Genomic DNA, 25,418 nt, shown 5'->3' with positions numbered 1-25,418 from the left:
TTTACATCAGTTTCTTCCAGTGTGTTTCACGGCACACGCCTATAAACCCAAGCAGCGTCGAGGCATTGAAATAATGCGATAAATATTGTCGTAATTTGTTTTTTCTGCAGATGGAGTTTTATGACTTTCAGAGCACTGACAAGACAGAGTGGGGAGAGTTCATTTAATTTACAGACAGTAAGATTTACAGTAAAGTGAGAAGCTGTGAATCGGGAGAATAGCAGTGAAAGGGGATCTGCCTCTTATAAAATGAAAATAAAATTGGAGAGATTTGTCAGAGCTGAAGATATTCACAGCCTCAGTGTTTGTATTGGTGCGTTGTTGACAGTACTGTGTAAAAATCTCGAGTGACCCCTCATTTCTTTATCTTTATATAAAAGGAGCCTAGCTTTCTATCTTACCACTTTTAAATTAATCTTAAGGAATAATTCTCCAAGTTTTCTGAGAACAGCTTGTTCACTCAGTTCCGTCCTTACACTGGAGAGTCGCAGATTTAAGCCCTGTGGGAGTGTCCCCCCAAGAGGGACAATGGACCCCCTATTGATCCTCTACCTAACCACACAACGGCAGAGTCAAACAAAACCAAAGGTGGGGGAGTGTGTTTCATGGTAAACAGAAAGTGTTGTGATGCCAGGAGCATTTCTACTCTCTCCAGCGGCTGCTCGCCACATCTGGAGTTCCTGAGCATTAAGTGCCGCCCTTTCTATCTGCCCCGTGAGTTCAACTCGGTCATCGCCACGGCGGTCTACATCCCACCCCAAGCGGACACAGGTATGGCTTTGTCCGAATTACATGATGTGCTGAGCTCGCTTCAAAACAAGGACCCGGGCGCAGCCCTCATTGTAGCAGGAGACTTTAACAAAGCAAACCTCAGACAAGTCATGCCAAACTTTTACCAGCATGTCTTGTGTCCAACGAGAGGGGATCGAATTTTGGATCACTGCTACACGCCATACAAGCAGGGCTACAAAGCGGTCTCACACCCGGCTTTTGGGAAGTCTGACCACAACGCCATCTTCCTCATCACCCAGTATAAACAAAGCATACGGAGGGAAGACGTGACCACGAGGGAGGTAAAACGGTGGACTGCCCAATCAGAAGCTACGCTACAGGACGCATTCAACGACGTAGACTGGGACATGTTCAGAGCATGCGCAGTCGACATCAACGAGTTTACGGAAGTAGCAGTATGCTTCGTCAATATGCTAGTGGAGGAGATTATCCCCACTGCGAGAGTCACCACATTCCCAAACCAGAAACCGTGGATGGACAGATCGATCCGCACTGCAGTAAACGCCAGGACCGCCCCCTACAACGCGGGTCTCGCCACTGGCGATATGAGCGCCTACAAAGCGGCCTCATACGGCGTGCGGTGAGAGATGCCAAACGCCGGTACCGGGAACGTGTGGAGTCCCACTTCCACCAGGGCGACACACGGAGTATGTGGCACGGACTACGCACCATTACGGACTACAAAGCCAGGGACATTGCGCTGATCAACGCTGACTCTGCATTCACCAACGAGCTGAATCAGTTCTACGCCCGTTTCGAGGTTAGCCAGGCGGCTAATGCTATCTACCGCCTGACTACCGAGGACAGTGACATCATCAGCGAGAGACCGGTGACCAGCATCGCGGAGCATGACGTCCGAGTGGCTTTGAGGAGAGTGAACACAAGGAAAGCGGCGGGGCCAGACGGCATCACCGGCCGTCTGCTGCGCTGCTGTGCTGACCAGCTAGCAGGTGTGTTCACTTACATCTTCAACGAGTCCCTGGCGAAGTCTGTGGTCCCCACATGCTTCAGAAGATCCACCATCATCCCTGTGCCCAAGAACAGCAAACCCTCATCCCTGAACGATTACCGGCCAGTTGCACTGACCTCGGTAGTAATGAAGGTGTTTGAGAGGCTGCTGAAGAACATCATCTCCTCCTCCATCCCAGACACCACAGATCCGCTGCAGTTCGCCTACAGATCCAACAGATCCACCACTCTCAGCCACATGGACAAGAAACAGGGTAACTATGTGCGAATGCTGTTTGTTGATTACAGTTCAGCGTTTAACACAATAGTGCCCTGCAGACTGTTCACAAAGCTGAGGGATCTGGGACTTAACAGCCGTCTGTGTGCATGGGTGTTGGACTTCCTCACTGGCAGAACTCAGGTGGTGAGGGTGGGCAGGTGCTTCTCCAACAGCATCACCATCAACACAGGAGCACCTCAGGGATGTGTCCTCTCGCCACTGCTCTACTCCCTCTACACTTCAGACTGTGTGGCCACCCATGGCTCCAACACCATTGTGAAGTTTGCTGACGACACAGTGGTGTTGGGTGCCATCTCCAACAACGATGAGGCGGCCTACATGGATGAAGTGAAGAATCTGGCATCGTGGTGACAGGACAATCACCTCCAGCTGAACGTCAGCAAGACCAAGGAGCTGTTGGTGGACTTCAGAAGGAGTCAGCACAGAGACTACAAGCCCATTATCATCAATGGAGCTCCAGTGGAGAGGGTGCAGTCCTTCAAGTATCTTGGTGTCCACATCTCCTCAGACCTGACATGGGCTGCCCACATTCAGGTCCAGACCAAAAAGGCTAGGCAGCGCCTGTATCACCTACGACAACTGAGGAAGTTCAGGGTCTCTCCAAAGATCTTCAGGATTTTCTATACAGGCGCTGTGGAGAGCATCCTCACACAGAACATGACATCGTGGTTTGGGAACAGCTGTGTGAAGGACTAAAAAGCTCTCCAGAGAGTGGTCCGTACAGCAGAACGCTGCTGCAGGATTGCTCTCCCCCCGCTTCAGGACACCTACACCAGGAGATGCCGGACTAGAGCAGCGCAGATACTGAAGGACCCGTCCCATCCTGGCAACAAACTGTTCCAACTTCTGCAATCTGGTAGAAGGTTCCGCATCTTCCAGGCAAGGACAGAGAGACTCAAGAGGAGCTTCTATCCCCAAGCCATCCGTGCCCTAAACACACAAACCCGCCCTCTCACATCATCTATAATTGACTGAGACAGGACTCTCTTCCAGACACTAAACCAAGGCACAATGTACATTTCAATTCCTTTAATTTTAAATATGTTTATATTGTCTATCCTGTAAAATAGTCAGATGTCTATTCATATTAATGTACAGAATTCACCTGCTTGCTGCTACTACTGCACATTCACCCAATGTATATACTATATATATATTTATATATATATAGTATATATAATTTTTTTTTGCACATGTCAAGGAGCGTGTCAGGCTACATTTCACTGTGTGTTATACTTGTATAACTATGCATGTGACAAATAAAGAACCTTGAACCTTGAACCTTGAACAAGCCAAGGTGTGAAGACGGGTGTAGGTCACAATCAGCCAAGATTTCAGGTGAACTCATTGTGAAACCTAGCCTATCATGTGATTTGTGAGGTCGGTTGGCGCTCATATCAACTGACTTTAGGGATGGGTACCGGTGTCCGGTGCCATGATGGCACCGGTTCTGACATAAACGGTAGTAACCAGACCGAAAAGCAGCGCATATTTCGGTGCTTTATTTCGGTGCTTTTTTTTCCTGAGCTGTGATACACTTTAGATTCTTGCCAATCATTTTACGTTTCCGAGGATAGTAGGCGGGGCCAGGTACGTACGTACGTTCTGTTAAAGCAGAGCTACAGATTAAAAATGCCCAAGGCGAGGCGGTTAAAAGTCTGGCTGTACTTCATAGCAAAAGATGCAAACTCAGCAGCCTGCAACAAGTGCTTTAAGCTGATACTGTGATACTGTCAAAGTAGGTAACACCTCAAATCCGATGAAACACCTGGCGACGCATAGCGTTTTTTTTAAAAGCCCAGAAATGCGCCGTATTTGATAGCTTGCTGCGAGACCTCACACCGAGCACATCTACTGCGGGTGGGTTGCCTGTTATGCAACATCCCCCAAAAACACTAAGAGGAGAGTCCTGGCCCCTAGCCCTGCCAGTGTAGCAGAAATGATGACGGATGATGATGGCAGCAGCAGCCGTTCTTCTCTGCGTGAGTAGGCTAACCACGTTATTACATTAATGCATGTAAGGTGAACTAGCAAACATCATCATAGCTACATGCTGCTGTCTTCTTGTTTGATGGCAGATACTCCCTTCACCCTGGCTAAAAAGGCTAAAATGACCAAAGAAAAAGTGGAAAACAGTTAAACATGAGAGGTTTAGGACAAAGTTTGTGTTTTTTCCATTGTTTAAGCACTGCTTCCAGCCAAGAGTGATACCATATATGCCCCATAGCTGCAGAAAAGGCTAACATTGTTATATTTTTACAAAAAACAGCTGAACATGAGAGGTTTTTGGACCAATTTTGTGTTCTCCATTCTTTAAGCACCGGTTTGAGCACCGTTTGAGCACCGGCACCGTTTCAAAAGTACCGATTTGGCACCGGTATCGGATAAAACCTAAACGATACCCATCCCTAACTGACTTACAGACTTTTTTAACCTATTAGAACTACAAACTCTGCTTTTGCCTTAGGTACTGTATTTCCATTTATTTTTGCATGTTTCAATAAATCCCAGGACCATTCCTAGAAAAATCTAAAGAATCGAAGGGTGGCTCAAGACTTTAACACATTACTGCATGTGATACAGAAAAAAACTGGCTAAATGAGATCTAACAGCTGAGAAAAAGGATCACCTTTCATGACTCTTCATTTATTTTACAATACATCAAACATAAGGGAATATAATATTTACTTATTTGTATTTAACCATTTTAACAATGGTTAGCATTTTCTCCCAATAAATTGTGTGTTTACCCAGTTGGTACCCAACTGTGTGCACACAGTTACCAGGAAATCTGCATAAATACACACAAGCACACACACACACACATACACACACACAAGCACACACACAAACACACACACACACACACACACACACACACACACACACACACACACACACACACACACACACACACACACACAGATCGAGTTGTCATCCTACCTCTGGAGTGTTTGTGCGGGAGGCCTGATTATACTCGCTGTCACTGGAGCTGCTCTCAGACTCGTCGGTGTCAGACTCTGAGCTGCTTTCTGATTCACTGCTGCTCCCTGATGCACCACTAAAAAAGAAAGACAGACAGAATGGGGGGTAGATGGGGTGTGTGTGTGTGTGGGGGATCAACATGTCACAATGGAACAAAACAAAATCAGTTTCACTGGATGCTGAGAAAGCACAGCGACGGACACTGTCACCGCTAATGAGGTTACACCAAAAAGTTTCAGCACAAAGTTTCACACTTTGCGGGATGACACGGATGTCCACTCGCTGCTTTGCTTTTTGCTTTTGTTATGACTGTCAGCACTGCCTGTCAGAAACAAAGGTTTACACTTTCAGAACATTAGATGGTCTTTATCCAGATGATACTTAATCTTCAATCATCCATAAATTTAGGACAGGAAATGATCTTTTTAAAGAATCATGGCTTAAACATCTGCATGTCCTCTTCCTTTCTCTCTAAACAACATGACATCCACTATAAAAGACTTTAAAATTCTGGCATGACCTCTCATTCGCCAGCTCAAGTCAATTATGTCTTTTATTGATTTCAAATGTTGCACAGCCAAGAGGACTCTATCACCAAAGTCACCTCTCTGCTGGCTTGAACTCAAATCTTTTTGTCTGTTTAAATCCAACTTTCAAACTCAGGAAGTAAATTGCCCTTAAGTGGACATGAATTTGAACAAGCACATTAAAAACGTATCAGAAGTGCCCTTCTTATATAAATATACTTTAATTTATGCACGACATGTGTGGGTGCAAACATCCTTTGTTCACTGCTACTGGATGAAGCCCTACAGTGTTTACTGACTCATCCTGCCACTTAGTCTCAATCAGTGTCAGGGCTGTTTAAAGTACCTGCTGGGTCGTGACTTTCACTCTTGCTTGTACTGCTTCTCTGGCTTTAGTGTCAAGACTGTAGCTCTCTATCAGTCTGGTTCGAATGAGATGAGCCAACGTGTTTGTTGCGTTAAAGCGATGAGCGGGGTTCTAGATGACTATTATTTATATTTTGAATATGTGCGATGTTCATGTAAAATAAAGAGGAAGAAAAATGCATTTTACCTCGAAAAGCAAATGGTTTGTTCATTAGTCTAACAGGGGTGTTCTGTTGGATGTTTTTATTTTATTTTATATTATTTATTGGCATTTTGCTTTTTTTGGATAGAGACAGCAAAGAGGGGAGAGAGAGGGGGAAGACATGTAGCAAAGGCCTGTGGGTTAGACCAGCGGTCCCCAACCTTTTTTGCACCACGGACCTGTTTATGCCCGACAATATTTTCACGGACCGGACTTTAAGGTGTCGCGGAAAAATACAACAAAATAAAACTAGTACCGGTACTGAAAAATAGAAGAGTTATTCATAACACACATGAAAAGACCCAGGAAAACCGAGTTAACGATAAAAACGATAACAAAATAACGCTGAAAACCGATAAAAACCCTGAAAACCATACATTTCACACCTGAGCCTCAACTCTCGCGGCCCGGTACCAAACGACTCACGGACCGGTACCGGTCCGATGCCCGGGGGTTGGGGACCGCTGGGTTAGACTATAACCCGGACCGCTGCTCTCTGGCCTCGTGGGATGTGAGCTTAATCAGCACCCAACAACGGTTCTCATTTAAATAAAAGCAGAGGTAGTTGACTTTCCATGTTTCGATTGCCTGGATAGCCATTTAATTCATCAATCAGTGGTATTCTTACCTCAGGTTTGAGAAAAGTTTGACTTTCAGGGTCTTGTCCCAAAATCCCTGATGCTAAAGCAGCGGCCCCCCAACCTTTTTTGCGCCACAGACCGGTTTATGTCCGACAATATTTTCACACACCGACCTTTAAGGTGTTGCGGATAAATACAACAAAATAAAACCAGTACTGGTACCAAAAAAAAGATTTATTCATAACACACGGGAAAAGACCCAGGGAAACCGAGTTAACGATAAAAACCAATAAAACCCATAAAGTTCACACCCGAGCCTCAAGTCTTGTGGCCCAAACGACCACGGTCCGTGCCGTGGGGCTTGGGGACATCTACTCCAAATGATGGCTATGATAACTTACCAGCAGTTTTGGCGGGAAATTTGAATGATTTACATTTTATCCCTTTTTCCAGTTTATATTTGCCTTTGTGTGTGTATGTATGCAACATTCAAATAATCTGCAATATCGTTACATTATCAGTGTTTTATTACAAATTCTGGGCTTGCCTCCATTTTTAAAATGAATAAATAAATCTCCGTGTCACCACAACCCCTACCCAAGTACAACGTATGACAATTTAATTTCATCGCTTTATACTCAAAATGAAGAAAAAGACACAAAAGAAGGTGTAAATATCAACACCTTCTTTTGTGTCCAGATCGCCCAATCTATCTTCCTCAGCCTCCTATTGGAATCCCGGACGAGCCCCCAATTGTAAATATCAACACTTCACCGAGTTCTTTGGATTTCTCAGAGGCATCCGATGGAAGACAAAACACTGCTCAGTAGACCATTTAACACTTTATTACTTCTAAAAGGGAGATGCGTCCTGCATGACACGCTGCCGTGGATCTCAAAATGGTGGTGTGCCCCTAACAGTTTTATTATAGAAGTTCTCTCATTCTAGTCTAAACAACACTGTCTCAGTAACTTTCCACTAGAGATGATCCCATTCATTCAATGGTCATTCAGTTTTTAACCAATGTGTTTCATTCTTTAATCAAGGGTGTCAAATTAAATCACACTAAGAGCCACAGAAGGAAATAAGAATCACATAAAGAGACATACATATACAGATTATTGACACACTTTAATTTAATTGAACATATATGTCCAATATAGCTACTTTTACATACAATTTATTGTCCTCAGCGTCTCCATAGGGAATTCACAGCTACCTGGTTCAAACACCTGATGTCAGCTAATGATCGTATGTGGCATTTAATAAAAACTCATATATCCTGATGGAACTGGGGAGAAATGAGTGTGAGGTAAAGTAGTTTTTGTGTAAGACAGAATCTTTTCTCAGGCTCCGTCGTTATTGGTGGATTAATAGATGGTGTCGTTGAACGTTCTTTCTCCCTGCTATCCCTGTTTAGCCCAAACATGGGAACAAAACACAAATCTTCACAACTTTCAAGACCAAACTATTTGTCCACCTCTCATTTGTGTCATCAGGGAGGAGTTAACAAGACCTGGATGAACTATGATCTCAGCCTATCATCAGAGTAACTGGAAAACTGAGCTCAGGAAGCGGCTCTGAGATCCTTCAGGACGTTTAAACTAATCCCTGTTTTCTCTTCACTTCAAAAACATTTCACACACTTTTTTGAACAAAAGATAATAATCAGAGGAGTCGACTGCTTTATGACTAATTTGCTAAAAAATTACGCACCTATCAGTGGGTAAAAAAAAGCCTAGCTACTAATCAATGCATAAACACAGCATTTTGAACCTGTCTCATCTTCTCTGGTGCTTCGGCTGGCCTTGTGTTCATCCATCCTTCCACAGAGCTTTAAATGGCCTCCTGGAGGCAACACGCCCGCTCGTCCCAACTTAAGAATACACACAAATACACTCGTGCGCGCACACAGTTTTTTTGCAATTATGTGTAGTTCCCTTTGTGTATGTGAGAGTGTGCACGTAATTTCAGTTCAAGGCTGCCATCACAGCAGGCACCAATCTGTGTGAGCAGTCAAGCAGCAAATCCATCAACTGTTCCTCGGGCAACACACACACACACACACAGTGACAGAGACTGTATGAATGCAGTCTCTGTCCTGTTTTTCTTCTATCATTACTCATCTATTCTCTGTCTTCCCTCTCTTTCAGTTTCAATTAAATTAAATTAATAAATAGCAAACCGGTTGAAACAATATTGGCAAAGCACTGTGTTAAACCCTCGTATACATGTTTGTGTGCGCCCCTATGCATACCCTACATCGTGCAGTCTCTGCCAGTTGTGTGTTTGGAAGACATACGAAGGCACCCTCGGAAAGTATTTTTAAGAAACGCAGGAAAGCTTCATGTATGTGTGTTGGTTTTCTTTGCCTGGCTGGTGAATCAGCATCACAGTAACACAGGAAATGAGTCAGTGATATGATTCCCAATTATTTCTCTCTCTCTTTTTTTCCTGTAACAGGGGACTTTGATTTTCTTCATGTGCTGTGATGGTTATGTATATACTGCTTAATGTCAGTGCTGCTTAAATGTCATTAGGTAACCTTTCCTATGCCTGGGGGAAATTTATTGATGAGGCCAAATGCATCCAGATGAGAAGCGGATGTATTAATTCATCTTCTGTTAACCCCTGGGAGGCGCCATGATACACTACAAACAAACTGACATGCTGACGCCCTAAAGCTGATATAGTGAATATATGTCATCTGAACACATCGAGCAGAACGAGGGAAACTTCATTCAAGAATTCTGAGTCATAGTTCTGATTATTTAACAGATTTAAGTAAAATATTAATGCAACTTTTATTTTTTTATTTTTACTTGATTCTTGAGGAAGGCAGGACAAAGACGATATCCAGTTCATGACAACAATGAGAAGGGCTACTCAACATGATAACTGAGTCAGCGCTGGCTGATCGGTGTCTCGGCACAGGCGAGTGGACCGGATTGAGTCTGCTAGGCCTTACCCGCTACTTTGATATACAGCGCCCCCTCGTTTATCGCGAGAGTTATGTTCTAAAAATAATCCACGGTAGGTGAAATCAGTAGTCAGCTTTATTTTTTACAATGATTATAATTATATTAATGTTTCCAGACTACAGTTGTAGTGCTTTTCCCCACTAATTTATTTTTCATATTTGCAGTACCTATGAAAAATAACTTCTGTTTCTAGTTTCTTAATACTGCTTTTTACTGTTCACTGTCAATCTGATTAAAACAAATAATGGATTATATCCTCAGACAATGATCTTTTAAACACTTGTTGCTCCTTCAGTTCTCTTTAGTCAGAATCTGAGATGTTATACAGCTTGGCCCAATATCACTGTTTAAAGTCTAGTATGTGTTTATGTTGGAGTGGTGAGTGTTGTGTCCGTCAGATACCCGATAAGGAAATGGGAGGCAATGTGACGAATGTTGTGAACATTAACTGAGAAACTGCATTTCTGGATTGTTTCAGCATGAAACTGAAAACAAGGACTGTCAGGTTTTTTAGTGACGATCCTGCTTATGCTCAGATTAATGAAGAAATGAGTTGAGATGCCAGACAGATGGTAACAGCAGACATAACCTGGACTTCAGTCTAAGCCGACGTTTTTATGTCCCTTACTGCCTTTAAAGATCTTTTGATGTGTAACCAAAGAGAACCAAGTGTGTTTGAGTCAGCAGCAGATCTCTCTTGCAGAGGAGGCTCATTAATATTATTGATTCAAGTCCAAAAGACCCAGACTGTGGCGCGACTACAGTATGCCACTCTTTCTTTTCCATCTAACAAATGAATAACTTTTGGACAAATGAGGCTTAAATCAGTGCTACAAGAGGACGTTACCTGATGCATCTCTTCAAGAGAATTATTAAGTAGTTATCATTTAGTTTACATAAAGGTCCAAAAGCAAACTGATTGTCCACTACTGTGCAAAAAGATCTGGCAAAGTTCAAAGTTCACCCCCAAATATCCCAAAATATGACACTGGACTTGACGTGACCCTGATGGCAGGCAGAAGTCTTTTGGTCAGCAGTTTTTTCTTAAGCCGGATTACAATCTGCTTCTGTTGTTGCTCCAGGAAAAACTGGAGCTTGCTTTCATATAAAGCACCGTCTTATTTATAATGAGTGTCTACTTTCTAACTCTCCTCGGTGGGCAGCTAGCCCACAGTGCCGATAAGACATCTGGCAAGAAATCAAGGTGAGAACAAACATCAGCTGAGCATCTGCTGCATCGAAGTAGGCTGCACTTGTTTGTCATTAGTGCTGGAAAGACTTGTACGAGTGCCGGGCTCCCTCTGCAGAACTGTTTAAGTGGACCTGGGTGATGTTAGTTTTTTAAATTATTCATTGTGTTGCTATCAGACGTTTGCAACATAAAATGTCTTTTTTCACACCACAATAGAAACATTATGGGCAAACGGTGCAAAGGGCATTTAATGCATCCGATGGGAGGCTTTTTTGTTTCAGCTCGTCATTCGTCAAAAGACAAAAACTGCCCGACACGAGTTTACGTTTCCTGCTCTGATGTGTTTCGTTTTTGTTTAAAGAGCGCTGAGTGAAGTTAAAGGAGGAGGGTGAGCGTCTTTTACTCTCAATGGGATTTTCAGTTGAGTGCTCTCTAGCCTATTTTATTCTGGCAACATAAACAGTATGTGTTGAAGGAAGGAGATGAAAGGAGATGAGTATGCGTGTGAAAGCATTACATCTGGCTTGCTTTCCTCCTCTTTCCTCAGGAATCAGCCATCAAGCCGTCAGAAATAAATTAATGCCGCCGTTGTTGCCAAATTAAAATGCGGCGCCAGCTGGTGCAGACTGACGGAGCAGCTTTTAAGTGGACGTCTCGTGTACATGCCTCAGATGTTTAGCTCAAGTTAAGACATACAAACTTCATCTAGGAGTGCATTAGTGTGTCTGAGCCGATGACTTGATGGACACTGAGTTACTAGTTTTTCCAAACACATTCCCCTTGTTGTCAGTTAGAAACGGTGAAACATATGTCACTTATCTCTGAGTGAGCTTGAGATATTAGCTCTTATTTCATTATTAAATCCCTATTGTTGATATCCTGTCTCCCATAATATCTTATATTACCTCGTTCATGTATTTATAATCACTCAGCTCAGTCTGTGTTATAAGGCTGTATATAAAGGAAGTGACAGGACATATGTTTCCTGTATACAAACTACCCGAAAGACAATTTCCTCTTCAGTGCTTCCAATTAGTGTTTCTGTCCTTGTTTATGTCGTAAGCATCAAACCTGTTTGCTTATTTAGGACAAAGAGGCTTCGCTCTGGGTTTTTTCCTGTGTATTCCTGTGTTAACGTTGCATAAGTAACACAGATAAGACTTACAAAATAGCCTTTGTCAGATCTTCAGGCTCCAGCAGAAGCTTCGGTGTCTGTTTATTTGTGTGATAAAATCACAGGCACAACAGGGGAAATGAAAGCCTTACAGCCTTGACAAAGTGATCCGTTGGTTTGATATGTCCAGTGGGCCTCACAAGATCCACACGACACCCACATATTTAAAGGCTGCAGCCTTTTAAATAGTGACTCAACAAAGTATTCGTGGTTGGAACTATCAACAGGGTCAAGGGGGAGAGCTCGGTAGAAGTAATTCCTGGTTTTTGGAGGTTTTGTTTTCTTCATCATACCAGTGAGACGTGTGGAAAATGTGTGTGTGGGTCACAGTCCTGTGCTACAGCAAGCTGCAACGCTGCACATAATGCTGGTCCTTCAGCAGAGTCGGGAGGTAACAAAGTAACTGTACTGAAGTAGAGCTTTCAGTTCTGTACTTTACCTGAGTAGTTTTTTTACTTTTACTCCCTGAATGTTCAAACAAATGTCTGTACTTTGTACTCCTTACATTTTCAAAACAGGCTCGTTACTTTTGGTTTAACGCTTTGAGGGGTTTTTATTTCACATCACGGCGGGTTTCAAACATCAAAGTGATTTGAGCCCAAACTGAAACACATGAAATGCATTTATTACCAGGAGATGTGGCACAAAAAGACATGAAAGATGCAAAAAACGAACAAACCCCAAAACCCTGTGTGGCATAGTTGAAGGGGTTAAATTGGGTGTTTTTATTTATTAATTTCTTGGCACAACACCCGAAAAACTGCAGGTGTCTGTAAGTTGCGGTACTTCAGCCTCTATCCATACAGAAGACGAGCGAGCAGAAAGGGAGTTACATTTTTTTAAGTGTCAGGTGATTTCAAATGTAACCTTTCTATCAGTTCAACAAACAACTGAAGGTCCAGCTGCTGTATTTCACAGAAAAGGAAGAGAGCTGACTTCACTCAGAGATGGAGAAAGATAAGAAAGGCAGGAGAGGAAGAACAGAGGGTAGATTTAATAGTAAGGACGCTGTTTGATGAACTGGAAATGTAAAGTACATGTGGCATTATGGGTTTTTTTCATATTGTGAAATGTGCTACAAACCAAACTGAGGTTGTTATTTAAGGTTGCATGAAAATCCTCTGCAGTTCAGTGCAGGACAAACAGGTTAGTTTGCTGCACTGTGATGGATTTAAAGTAAAGAACAGTGTGACTGGTGCACAGCGGCCGTGGTTTCATGGGCAGAGTTTGGTTACATCGAGGGGAGCAGAGATTCATATGATTTTAAGCTGAGGATGCTGAGATCCACTGACCGAATTCTACCTTCATACCAACTTCATACTGTCTAATACAAAGCCAGCATAGACCGTGTAGTGTCAGTGTCGAGGATGAAAATCAGCTCATGAAACTTCTGTTAAAATCAGGTAAATCCACAAAGAGCAGTAAACCTCAGAGCAGCAGCAGGTCAGCTGATCACAGCCTGAGCTATAAAAATCTGCTGGAGCTCTGAACAGAAATGATCATGAGCTGTGATTCTTTCCCACACAATGAGCCACTACTACTGATTTCTAGGATTCCTCCACCTGCTGAATCTACTTGAACCTCTTCCCTACACATGTTTTCTATTTCGAGGCAAAGTCACCCTCAGAAAATAAACATGTTTTTTTCCTTCTTTTTCTCTTTCCTGATTCCAGCTGAGTAACTTTATTATTCCCATCTACTAATTTTATTTTATTGTTAAATGAATGCAGCACAAGGTTCAGCCTACTTTGCATAAAAATAGGTGATAGAAAATCAGCTACTTTTACTTTTTTACTCTGAGTACATTTCAGAGCCGGTACTTTTTCACTTTTACTGGAGTAAAGAAGTTGAATGAGTACTTCAACTTTTACTGGAGTATTTTTAACACTAGTATCTGTATTTCTACTCAAGTACAGAATATCTGTCTTTTAGTGTCATGATGCCTCATTGTTTGTGGGTCCAGCTTGACCACAAAAACACAGCAGTGGTTACAGAGTGTGTTTACACAGCCACACACATCTGGTAGTCTGAGTGCATGAGGAGGTGTGTACACTGTGAAAGGGCCTTTTTAAAAAACTTAAGTCATTGTCTCCTCCTAAACTTGAACTATACTGTTTTTTAGCTAAATCTGACTAGACATGTATGATTGTTATTATAGTTCAACCTCAGGTTTTGTTTAATTGCTTTATGACTCATCATGATTTGAAGCAGCCCCTTTCAAAAACAAGCTTAAGATTACTTTTGCATTCAGGTTGATTTGTGCTTAAATTAAGAATACTTTAGTCAAAATAGTGACATGTTCTCGCTCCCAAAGCGTAACATTTTACACCAGGTGACAAAACGTCAGTATATTACGCTTCTGGGCACCCAGCACATCCCTATATTACCAGATCGGAAAATGAGGAAACATGAGTTTGGAATAAATCTACACATGTACGTTCGTTTTACTTAATTTGCTTTGGAAAACACTATCTAACGTCATTAGAGTGCTGGTTAAGGTTAGGGATAAGGTTACAGGGTTAGGGATACATGGCTGGAACGTGTATGACCGCAGGAGCATCATTTTTGCTGGATTTCATCCACAACCCAGCACGTAGCATATGAATGCTGAAGGTCACCTTTCGCGTTCCTCAGGAACGCCTCCGGACGTGACAAATCGTCACTATATTGTTGTGAGAACAGGCTGAAAGTCTATATCTATATCAAACTCTGCACGCTGTCTGTAATGCCCCTCCCTGACCCTGGTTCAGCTGAAATTTTCTTCCTGACAAAAAGGGAGTTCTTCCTTCCCACTATCACTAATTCCTGGGGTTTTCTCTATTATTGTATCAATATAAAGCAGCTGGAGGCAACTGTTGTTTGATTCTGTGCTTTAACTGAATAGATGTGCGGTCCTATGGAAAACAAAGTCGACCCTTACAGCTTCCATAGAAGTTAAGACTAGGGATGGGTATCGTTTAGGTTTTATCCAATACCGGTGCCAAACCGGTACTTTTGAAACGGTGCCGGTGCTTAAACGGTGCTCGAACCGGTGCTTAAAGAATGGAGAACACAAAATTGGTCCAAAAACCTCTCATGTTCAGCTGTTTTTTTGTAAAAGGATAACAATGTTAGCCTTTTCTGCAGCTATAGGACATATATGGCATCACTCTTGGCTGGAAGCAGTGCTTAAACAATGGAAAAAACACAAACTTTGTCCAAAAACCTCTCATGTTTAACTGTTTTCCACTTTTTCTTTGGTCATTTTAGCCTTTTTGGCCAGGGTGAAGGGAGTATCTGCCATCAAACAAGAAGACAGCCGCATGTAGCTATGATGATGTTTGCTAGTTCACCTTACATGCATTAATGTAATAACGTGGTTAGCCTACTCAACGTAAATTACACACGAACAACATTAAGCTACTCACGCAGAGAAGAACGGCTGCTGCTGCCATCATCATCCTCATCATTTCTGCTACACTGGCAGGGCTAGGGGCCAGGACTCTCTTCTTCGGGTTTTTGGGGGATGTTGCTCCCGGTCCGATAACAGGCAACCCACCCGCAGTAGATGTGCTCGGTGTGAGGTCTCGCAGCAAGCTATCAAATACGGCGCATTTCTGGGCTTTTAAAAAAAACGCTATGCGTCGCCAGGTGTTTCATTGGATTCGAGGTGTTACCTCTTTTGACAGTATCACAGTATCAGCTTAAAGCACTTGTTGCTGCTGAGTTTGCATCTTTTGCTGTGAAGTAAAGCCAGACTTTTGACCGCTTTGCCTTGGGCATTTTTAATCTGTAGCTCTGCTCTAACAGAACGTACGTACCTGGACCCGCCTACTATCCTCGGAAACATAAAATGATTGGCTAGAATCTAAAGTGTATCACAGCTCAGGAAAAAAAAAGCAACAAAATAAAGCACCGAAATGTGCGCTGCTTTTCGGTCTGGTTACTACCGTTTATGTCGGAACCGGTGCCATCATGGCACCAGATACCGGTACCCATCCCTAGTTAAGACGGTAACAAGGTAATACCTTTGGAAACGGTAAAGGTGCACTTAGTTTTTCACATGACTGCACAAAGCCCTGTAAAAACTATAGTTAATCCTGTATATGGTTAAGTTATACTTTCATCGTATATAGTGATATTTACATCAGATTTTCAGAAAGGTTTTGTTTTCTGGTCTTTCTCCAGGGTCCATCAGCTTTACACTGTACTGTTCACTCTGGACTTGGTCACCATTAATTAACCAGCAGGTATTAAACGCAAGGAGGACAATCAAGAGACAATAGACAGCTGCTGATATTGTTTTTTCATGTTCCATTTGCCTTTGCTGTTAAACTGAATTGATCAGGCTCTTTAGACAAGAGAGCGCATGGCTTTGAGCCAGACAGGCCACCGCTCAGATAAACTGCTGCCAGCGGAGACACGACGCAACAGAGGCTGCAGGAAAAGTGATCATGCTGAACAGGTAACTACAGGTTCTTCAAATAACCGGAGAAGGGAGTGAAAATATGCACAATTACAACAGCATTATGGGACTGTGAAGTGAAGATGTGGAGGCCATCTGGGCTCAGTTCATCTGTCATCTTATCATCTGCCTTCAGCTCGCTGGTTCTGCCCTTCACTTGGCAGAGCTTCCTGCCGCACAGCTGGCTTTATAATCTCTCTCCATCTCCCTCTCAATCACGCGTGTGTGCACGCTCCAGCATGTGTGCTTGTTTACCTAACGCATGTCTTTGTAGGATAGAAAGTGAAAATTTGACATGATTTATGAAATTGTTGCTGTTACTTTGTTGTGGGACACCAGTGTACACATCTATCAATAATTACTGGAAATACAAATTCCTTGTTGGTAAGAAGATTATTAGTCGGGTGAGTAAATCAATAAATTCTAACAATATAACTCAACCAAAGAAAATCAGATACAGCATTTATTAAGCATTTACTAAGCACGGCTGCATGAAAACTAAAATCTGCAGAAGAAAACCTTTTGTTTTCACCTTCACTATGCTTCTCTCGGCCTCCAGGATTCAGCGATACGTGCATGTGCATCTGTGTATTTGTGGCTTGTGTGAGAGTGTGTTTGCCCCGGGCGCTACTGTGGGGAAGGCTATAATAGGTTTCCATTTCTACATATGTAGCATAATGTTCCCTGGCAGCAGCAGGGGTGACACTGTTTGAAAAGGTGTTTTTACATTTGAACTTGCGCCAAGCTGCATGATACTGCTTAACCTGTCTGTTTAACTTGCCAACATGATTGCATTATTTATCACCAACGTCAGTGCGTTCACGTCTGGTTACATTACAACAGAAATGAAACACGACTACTTAAAGTACAGTTAAGGTAATCACGTAGATATCTTAGTTCAACAGGTGTGTCTAACAAAGTGGCTGGTGAGTGTATAACCTGTCACATCAGTCGAGGTATTTCTTTACTCCCACTAACTTCAGTCACTAGTCTTAACTTTGAGATGATCTATTTCAGCACACAAATTAATATATGAGCATGTGACTGTGCAAGTGGTTTTACAGCCTTTTTAATAACCTCTTCTGTGTGTTTCATTTGATATATCACAATAAGCACTAAGTCTTTCTTTTAAACTCAGCTAATGCTGCTTTATGTAAATTTTTTAAAGTAATGTTTCACTGAAAGTGCCACGGTTAATTGGCCCTGTAGCTGAACGTCTTATTATGTTAAATACTCCTAAATTATCTGGGTGCTGGATTCTCTTTTACTACAATTAACTGAAACATATACTTGAGTTGTAGCTACATAAGCATCCACATATGTATTATACATATAGTTGTAGGCTTTGTAACAAATCAAACTTGATTATAATGATATTATGAGTTATGATAGTGTATAGACCTCTGCCTCCCTAGAGGCCGGCCTGCTGGTGAGCAACATGGTGGCTGTGTTCAAGCATCGCCACGATGACAAACAGCGAGCGATGCAGCGTCTGTGTTAATATATCTGCAGGACACCCTTAATGAGCTCGTTCGACTGACGAGCTCTACAATGTTTTCAGGGGACTTATTAACAGCTCGGCGACCGGCTAGAGTGTAACAACTCTCGCCCTACGTGTCACAAGTTCCTACATCTTCGTCACGGTCTCAGTGTTGTACTTCCTGTTTTATTTTGACAGCGTCTCGTCCTGTGTTCAGTGTGTTCAGTTTTCCTATCCCTGTCTCGACACGTCTAATTCATTCCTGCTGCGTTCCCCATGTGTTACCATGTCTGTCCTCATGTGTATATATTGTGTCAGTTTCCCGTTGTCCCATGTTGATGTTGTTAACCTTCCCATGTGTCTGCATGTCTCAAGTGTTCAGGTGTTTCGATTGGATTCTTCTCTCATTTGGTTAATATTTCCCATAATTATTTCTTGCTCACATCATTCGTTTTTAAGCGGTCCTACATTTACATAAATATACCGCCCGTGGTTAACGTCTGTCCCCATCCTGACTTTCTATATAATCTGAACACCTTTAGAATACAACAAGTGAAAGAAAAGCTGCTATTCGAGAAATAAGGTCTCATTAAATAATAATAACTTTCCCATGAACTAAAAGTAGGTTCTTCTTCTGTGTCAAAGCATTCTGCTAAACTTCCTGACCCGACAGCCTGAACGAGCAGCCTGTTTTCATTACTGCTCATGCAAGCACATCCATCATTGTTGAGCTTTACTATATCAGCATATTGATTTGCCCGTGTCTGAATGGTTTCGAGTTATTGCTGTCCCCAGTTATGAATACAGAGGACCTGTACATCAAAGAGCTCTCAGTAAAACCCATTCAACACCATTCACACCGCTAACTAAAATAACACTAGGACTACCCACCCAGAACTACTCGAACGCTATTACTATTAAAATAATCACCAAAAAAAAGACCAGTTCATATCACTGGAGGCGATTTTCCTCACCAGTGTGATGAAAGATGTGAACGGGATATAACGCACAAAACAGAAGCAGCTAGCAGAGATTGTGAAGATTACAGAGAAGTAATAAAAGAATGATACAGTCTAATATACACTGTGGTGGGATGTTTAAGGTGGGTGGTTGTGTGTGTGGCACAATAACGATTGGTATGTGGGTAACGCTGTTAGAGCAAGGACTAAAAAAATATGCGTGTCTGTATGGATGGTGTGAGGAGTGTGGGTGAGACAGCGAGTGTTGCTTTCCACGGGGGGATATAGCCAGTGGATCGCTCACAGCATCTCTAGTCCCAGCATCCCCACAGATATCTGTGTGTGTGTGTGTGTGTGTGTGTGTGTGTGAGAGAGACAGACAGCAAAGCAAAAGAGAAAGAGAGTGTGTGTCTGTGTGTGCCCCAGGCCATGTGTTACTCTGCTACCGCTAATGAGCCCATTCACTCTGCAGCCCAATCTACTGAACACCACACACACACACACACACACACACACACACACACACACACACACACACACACACAGTCACACTCCAGACTTGAATACTAATGCCCTCAGATTGTGAACACAACGAGCCTCATTTATAAAAGATTCTTATATCCTAATGCACCAGTCTGGGCTTCACAACACATTGCAAGTAAAAGATGAACTTATGAAAAATTGATCCCGGTGCCAAAATCAGCTGTTTACATGGATTCTTTCCAATGTTCTGTGATGTTAAAAATGCATCTAACATTGTTTTTTATTCTAATGATTAAGTAGGTGATATGTTCCCCAAAGATGTTAACACTTAGCAAGAAGACAAACCGGGGAGCCCACACAGCCCTGGAAGATAAATGGAAACATGTCTTAAAATAATGAAAATGGGCTTTAACACCTTCAGAAAACTTATCACTGATGACAATGTTACATCCGCAGTGTCTCTGCCAATTAGATATACAGGGAGTGCAGAATTATTAGGCAAATGAGTATTTTGTCCACATCATCCTCTTCATGCATGTTGTCTTACTCCAAGCTGTATAGGCTCGAAAGCCTACTACCAATTAAGCATATTAGGTGATGTGCATCTCTGTAATGAGAAGGGGTGTGGTCTAATGACATCAACACCCTATATCAGGTGTGCATAATTATTAGGCAATGTCCTTTCCTTTGGCAAAATGGGTCAAAAGAAGGACTTGACAGGCTCAGAAAAGTCAAAAATAGTGAGATATCTTGCAGAGGGATGCAGCAGTCTCAAAATTGCAAAGCTTCTGAAGCGTGATCATCGAAAAATCAAGCGTTTCATTCAAAATAGTCAACAGGGTCGCAAGAAGCGTGTGGAAAAACCAACGCGCCAAATAACTGCCCATGAACTGAGAAAAGTCAACCGTGCAGCTGCCAAGGTGCCACTTGCCACCAGTTTGGCCATATTTCAGAGCTGCAACGTCACTGGAGTGCCCAAAAGCACAAGGTGTGCAATACTCATGACATGGCCAAGGTAAGAAAGGCTGAAAGACGACCACCACTGAACAAGACACACAAGCTGAAACGTCAAGACTGGGCCAAGAAATATCTCAAGACTGGTTTTTCTAAGGTTTTATGGACTGATGAAATGAGAGTGAGTCTTGATGGGCCAGATGGATGGGCCCGTGGCTGGATTGGTAAAGGGCAGAGAGCTCCAGTCCGACTCAGACGCCAGCAAGGTGGAGGTGGAGTACTGGTTTGGGCTGGTATCATCAAAGATGAGCTTGTGGGGCCTTTTCGGGTTGAGGATGGAGTCAAGCTCAACTCCCAGTCCTACTGCCAGTTTCTGGAAGACACCTTCTTCAAGCAGTGGTACAGGAAGAAGTCTGCATCCTTCAAGAAAAACATGATTTTCATGCAGGACAATGCTCCATCACACGCGTCCAAGTACTCCACAGTGTGGCTGGCAAGAAAGGGTATAAAAGAAGAAAAACTAATGACATGGCCACCTTGTTCACCTGATCTGAACCCCATTGAGAACCTGTGGTCCATCATCAAATGTGAGATTTACAAGGAGGGAAAACAGTACACCTCTTTGAACAGTGTCTGGGAGGCTGTGGTTGCTGCTGCACGCAATGTTGATGGTGAACAGATCAAAACACTGACAGAATCCATGGATGGCAGGCTTTTGAGTGTCCTTGCAAAGAAAGGTGGCTATATTGGTCGCTGATTTGTTTTTGTTTTGTTTTTGAATGTCAGAAATGTATATTTGTGAATGTGGAGATGTTATGTTGGTGTCACTGGTAAAAATAAATAATTGAAATGGGTATATATTTGTTTTTGTTAAGTTGCCTAATAATTATGCACAGTAATAGTCACCTGCACACACAGATATCCCCCTAAAATAGCTAAAACTGAAAACAAACTAAAAACTACTTCCAAAAACATTCAGCTTTGATATTAATGAGTTTTTTGGGTTCATTGAGAACATGGTTGTTGTTCAATAATAAAATTATTCCTCAAAAATACAACTTGCCAAATAATTCTGCACTCCCTGTATGCTTAGTGAAGAATGCAATTAGTGGCAACAAGAGAAGCACAATTAAATACATTAAAAAAGATGAACCAGGTGATCTTACCGAGCTTGTCTTGGAAAAGCAAATATGTTTGGCACAACAGTGGAGATCATAATTCTGATTGCAAAAGCTGCCAGACATGACAGACTACAAAAAAATAATGAATTCATTAATTATTACAAAAAAAAAACAACACCAACAAATATGCAGTCCTCTGGAGAAAGCTAGACTCATCATCGGCGACTAAAACATTTGTTTAATCAGCCCTAAACCTGTACTTCTGATATCACAATGCTCTTTATGACTGCTGGCCAATAAACGGCTTCAACTATGAAAACGGAAATGGAAACTGAAAACACTGACAGTCTTCAAGAGATTGTTTTTGGACCCATCCATCCACCCCAACATCCTGCCATGGTGGAGCATCGCTCGGCAGCATCATCTCTCACCTTCTCCTTTGCTCCCGTTATTATACAAGCCATAGATGGTTGCAGCTGTTATAATAAAACTATGTTTTATAATCAACTGCTTCCATAATTGCTCAGTCACACTGGGGTAAAAACAGTACAGGAACATCGGTGCATCTTGGAAAAATTCATGGCTGCCCTGAACATGCAACACCCCTAGCCTCAGTCTGTGGGTGAGAACTTTAGACGGTTAGTCCAGTACACAGGTGGCGAGAGGCGACCTGTTTCGACTGCAATGGACTCATCATTCTCAGACAGACTGGCAAAGATTTGCTAATCATTTCTGTCTAATTTATAAATGCTATCCCAGTTTGTTGCACTATGAATGCAATAAATGCAACTTGTCTACGGTGTCTTTTCGCAGTAAGCGATACAACTCAGCTGGTTGCCGACTCGTAGTACTTTGGTTATATTCGTATATGAAGCAGCCGTGTCACTCTGCAGTTAAACTGCCATCCTGCAGCAACTATGTCACTATTTATGGAGGAGTTTCTGTTTCAAATCTACGAGGCTGGTTGGAAACTGAATGTAACCAGCTGAGTTTCTCTTTAATGTGAATTTATGCATACAGATTTGACATTTTTACCAATTTCTTACAGCTAATCACCAAATTAACAGACACAGGTCGCATGTAATTGTTAATTTAACCCCATCCAGTGTCAATCTGATAACAGTGGACTAGTGCAGACCTGGTCTTCAAAGCCACCATTACAAGATGCAAGTAGATCACGAGTACATTGCATATGGCCACAATAATTTGATCATACAACCACAGTTTTCCATGGTGTGACTGTGACACTAACAACCTATTATATGGGAGGAAAGTATCCAAACTCTGATACACTCAGAGGTAACGGAGCCACAGCGGTGCAGTGGTTAGCTCTTTCACCTCACAACAGAAGAATCTTTTCCTCCCACAGTCCAAAGACATCCATGTTCGGTTAACTAGCTATTCTAAATTGGCCGTGATTGTGAATGTTTGCCTGTTTGACTAGAAAACCTGTCCAGAGTGACCCCAGCTTCTCACCCTAAGACTGCTGGGATATGCTCCAGACCCCGACCCCCAGTGGATGACAACCTTAGGACAACAGCTGCTGAGGCTGGGAGGTCCCTCGCTGCAGAGTAATGATTAACAATGTGGTGGGAAAAAATAATGAACTGAAAAGAAAACAAATCAGGAACAACGTGTTCATTAATTATGCAGGTCTTAAATCATTTGTACATGTGCCACTTAACCAGCTGAATCAAGAATAAGCTGTTCATTTACTACAACATACCGCAGGACGATTATTACTGATGCTTGATCTACAGTAACAACTGGCAGAAATAAGATTACGCTAATGCACAATGCATTACATCCCATAACCCAGGATAATAAACAAAAAAGGAAACGCTGGAAACTCAAAAAGCATCGATAACAAGGTGCCCTACACTCGAACGAACAACAGAAGCATCTAAATGTTAAATGTGTGTTAAGCTGTAACGAGACCACATTTATTAAAAAAGAGCCTGAGGAAATGTTACTCGCTGACCTTCAAACATAACGCATGCATGCATGTACGCAGGGTTTTATGTTTCCTCCTCAGAGCCACAGTCTACACGCAGAGCCCCTGCAAAGTCTCCCTGCGATACAAATAGCGAGTCTGCTGCCTAAATCTGAATGTTAGAGCTGAAGCGTGCAGGCCGCTGACTCTCCTTATCAAACGGACACCTGTCGCCGCAGATGTTTCGGTGAATTAGAGGCGCAACACCTGCAGAAGACTTAATAGCGGCTGCATTTGCGATTAACTTCATATAGCAAAAAACCCCTAAAAATCAAACAACGTCCTGCTAAAACGTTGGATATTTACTGAAGCGAGACGTGTTAGACGCTGAGGGTTGTGTGAGCCGGCTCTGCACTCCTAAACCGTGCTTTCAAAAACAAGTACAGAAAGAGAAACACTGACCACAGCTACCTCAATTGCCTGTTTCAGGGCAAGAACAGTTATTTATAGCTTGTTGTTTGGCTGATATTGAAAGTCACACACTCCATTAACCTCACACCCTCTGCCAAAGACTCGCTGGCTGCCACACCATATAGAAGCATGATGCCCCGGCTACTTGACTTAATGCAGGCCATATGTGGATCTGCCTTATTTCTCTCTGCCAAAACAACAAGTAATACACGACATCTGACTGCGGTCTTACTTAGCCCAGGTTGCTCTCGGTGGAAGAGCAGCTTGCACGCCAGCTCTATTGTGAGTGCTATTTTCTGTGAGGATAAAAACGAGGCTGCAGAGTGCAGCGTTTGGTTATTTGTCTTACCTCAGGGCTGCGGCTCTGGCTTTAGGCTTGTCGGACACCTGTCGCAAAAAGAAACAACAAAAAGAAAAAATCAGAAGTCATGTTCATAGATTATGTTTAACTATCGAGACAGTGATGATGGTGAGAACACAATACGACGTGTGATAAACGTCACTGACTTTACTCGCCATCTGATTAATGTTCTTATTAAGAAACAAATGAAAGCTTGTTCATTTTTTAAAACTCCCGAGTGTGACGGATGCAGTTATTCCACAAGGACGAGCGAGGAGCGACGTGCCTCTATCGATCACCTAATGGTTCGATTCAAATCAATTCCAGACAGCGCTGATAAATTGATCAATGCGCTCATTTGGTTGGATTAAATGATACTAGACACTGTGTCAAAAAAGAGAAATAAAATCAACCCAAATCGTCACAGTCTGTGTAACTATGTATCTCTAAAACATCTTTTAACAAACATCAGGAACAGTGTGGTAATATTCGTTACATTTATTGAGCACAAAAAACCCACAAAAAAATACGACACAGCCCAGCTCGCTCTCAGGGCAGCATTTACTTTTAAGGCAATGGTATCTTATTTTGTTTCGCTTTCTTTGTTCTTTTTAAATACTTTAAATGCACGTGTTATACTGCACTACAGATGTCTTACCATTCCCTTAAAAGTAAATGCTGCTCAGAGAGCGTGCTGGCTTGGCACAGGATTATTTTTGTAGATATAAAACATATGTTGCATAGTTTAACTGCATAGCTTTTTCATAGTTTAGTAAAAATTTGTTTAAACATTTAATAATAAACATCATGGAAAAAAGTTGTTGATCACAAGTTTATTTGATTTTCCAACAAAAAGTTAGTCGGGAATGATTAGAACCTGTAACATACACAACAAAGACTCTCCCTATGTTGTTTCCTATTGGTCTGTACGTTTTCAATACAAACAACGGCGATGCTATTCGATGCTTTTAAATAGCGACATAGAGCATTATTGTTCAGAGGTCAAAGGTCAAATGTATGACAGAGTATTTTAAGATTAAATTTGAAATTCTAGTTTGAGAAAAGTTGAGATTACAGTCGTCCTTTCCAGCTGCTGCACTCAGTGTAGATGAGTTCGTGATACGACCCCTCTGTACTGAACGACAGTGTAACCATGTGTGTGTGTTGCTTTTCTTAATTATTTT

At 42.3% G+C, this 25,418-nt stretch overlaps 1 protein-coding gene across 1 annotated transcript in view; it reads right to left on the bottom strand.

The window, feature by feature from the left end:
* Positions 1-25,418, bottom strand: part of aff2 (AF4/FMR2 family, member 2) — a 149,027-nt gene that overhangs the window by 40,393 nt on the left and 83,216 nt on the right. The window contains exons 10-11 of the mRNA XM_080308784.1: positions 24,244-24,281; positions 4,985-5,102 (exon numbers count right to left, since the gene is read on the bottom strand). Of these exons, the coding sequence (XP_080164910.1) occupies positions 4,985-5,102; positions 24,244-24,281 (156 nt within the window). The remainder of the gene's footprint in view (positions 1-4,984; positions 5,103-24,243; positions 24,282-25,418) is intronic.

This window comes from Astatotilapia calliptera, chromosome 2, assembly GCF_964374335.1.
Source record: "Astatotilapia calliptera chromosome 2, fAstCal68.1, whole genome shotgun sequence".
NCBI classification, from domain to species: domain Eukaryota; kingdom Metazoa; phylum Chordata; class Actinopteri; order Cichliformes; family Cichlidae; genus Astatotilapia; species Astatotilapia calliptera.
The sequence above is the reverse complement of the archived record's forward strand: the minus strand, read 5'-3'. Positions and strand labels throughout refer to the sequence as shown.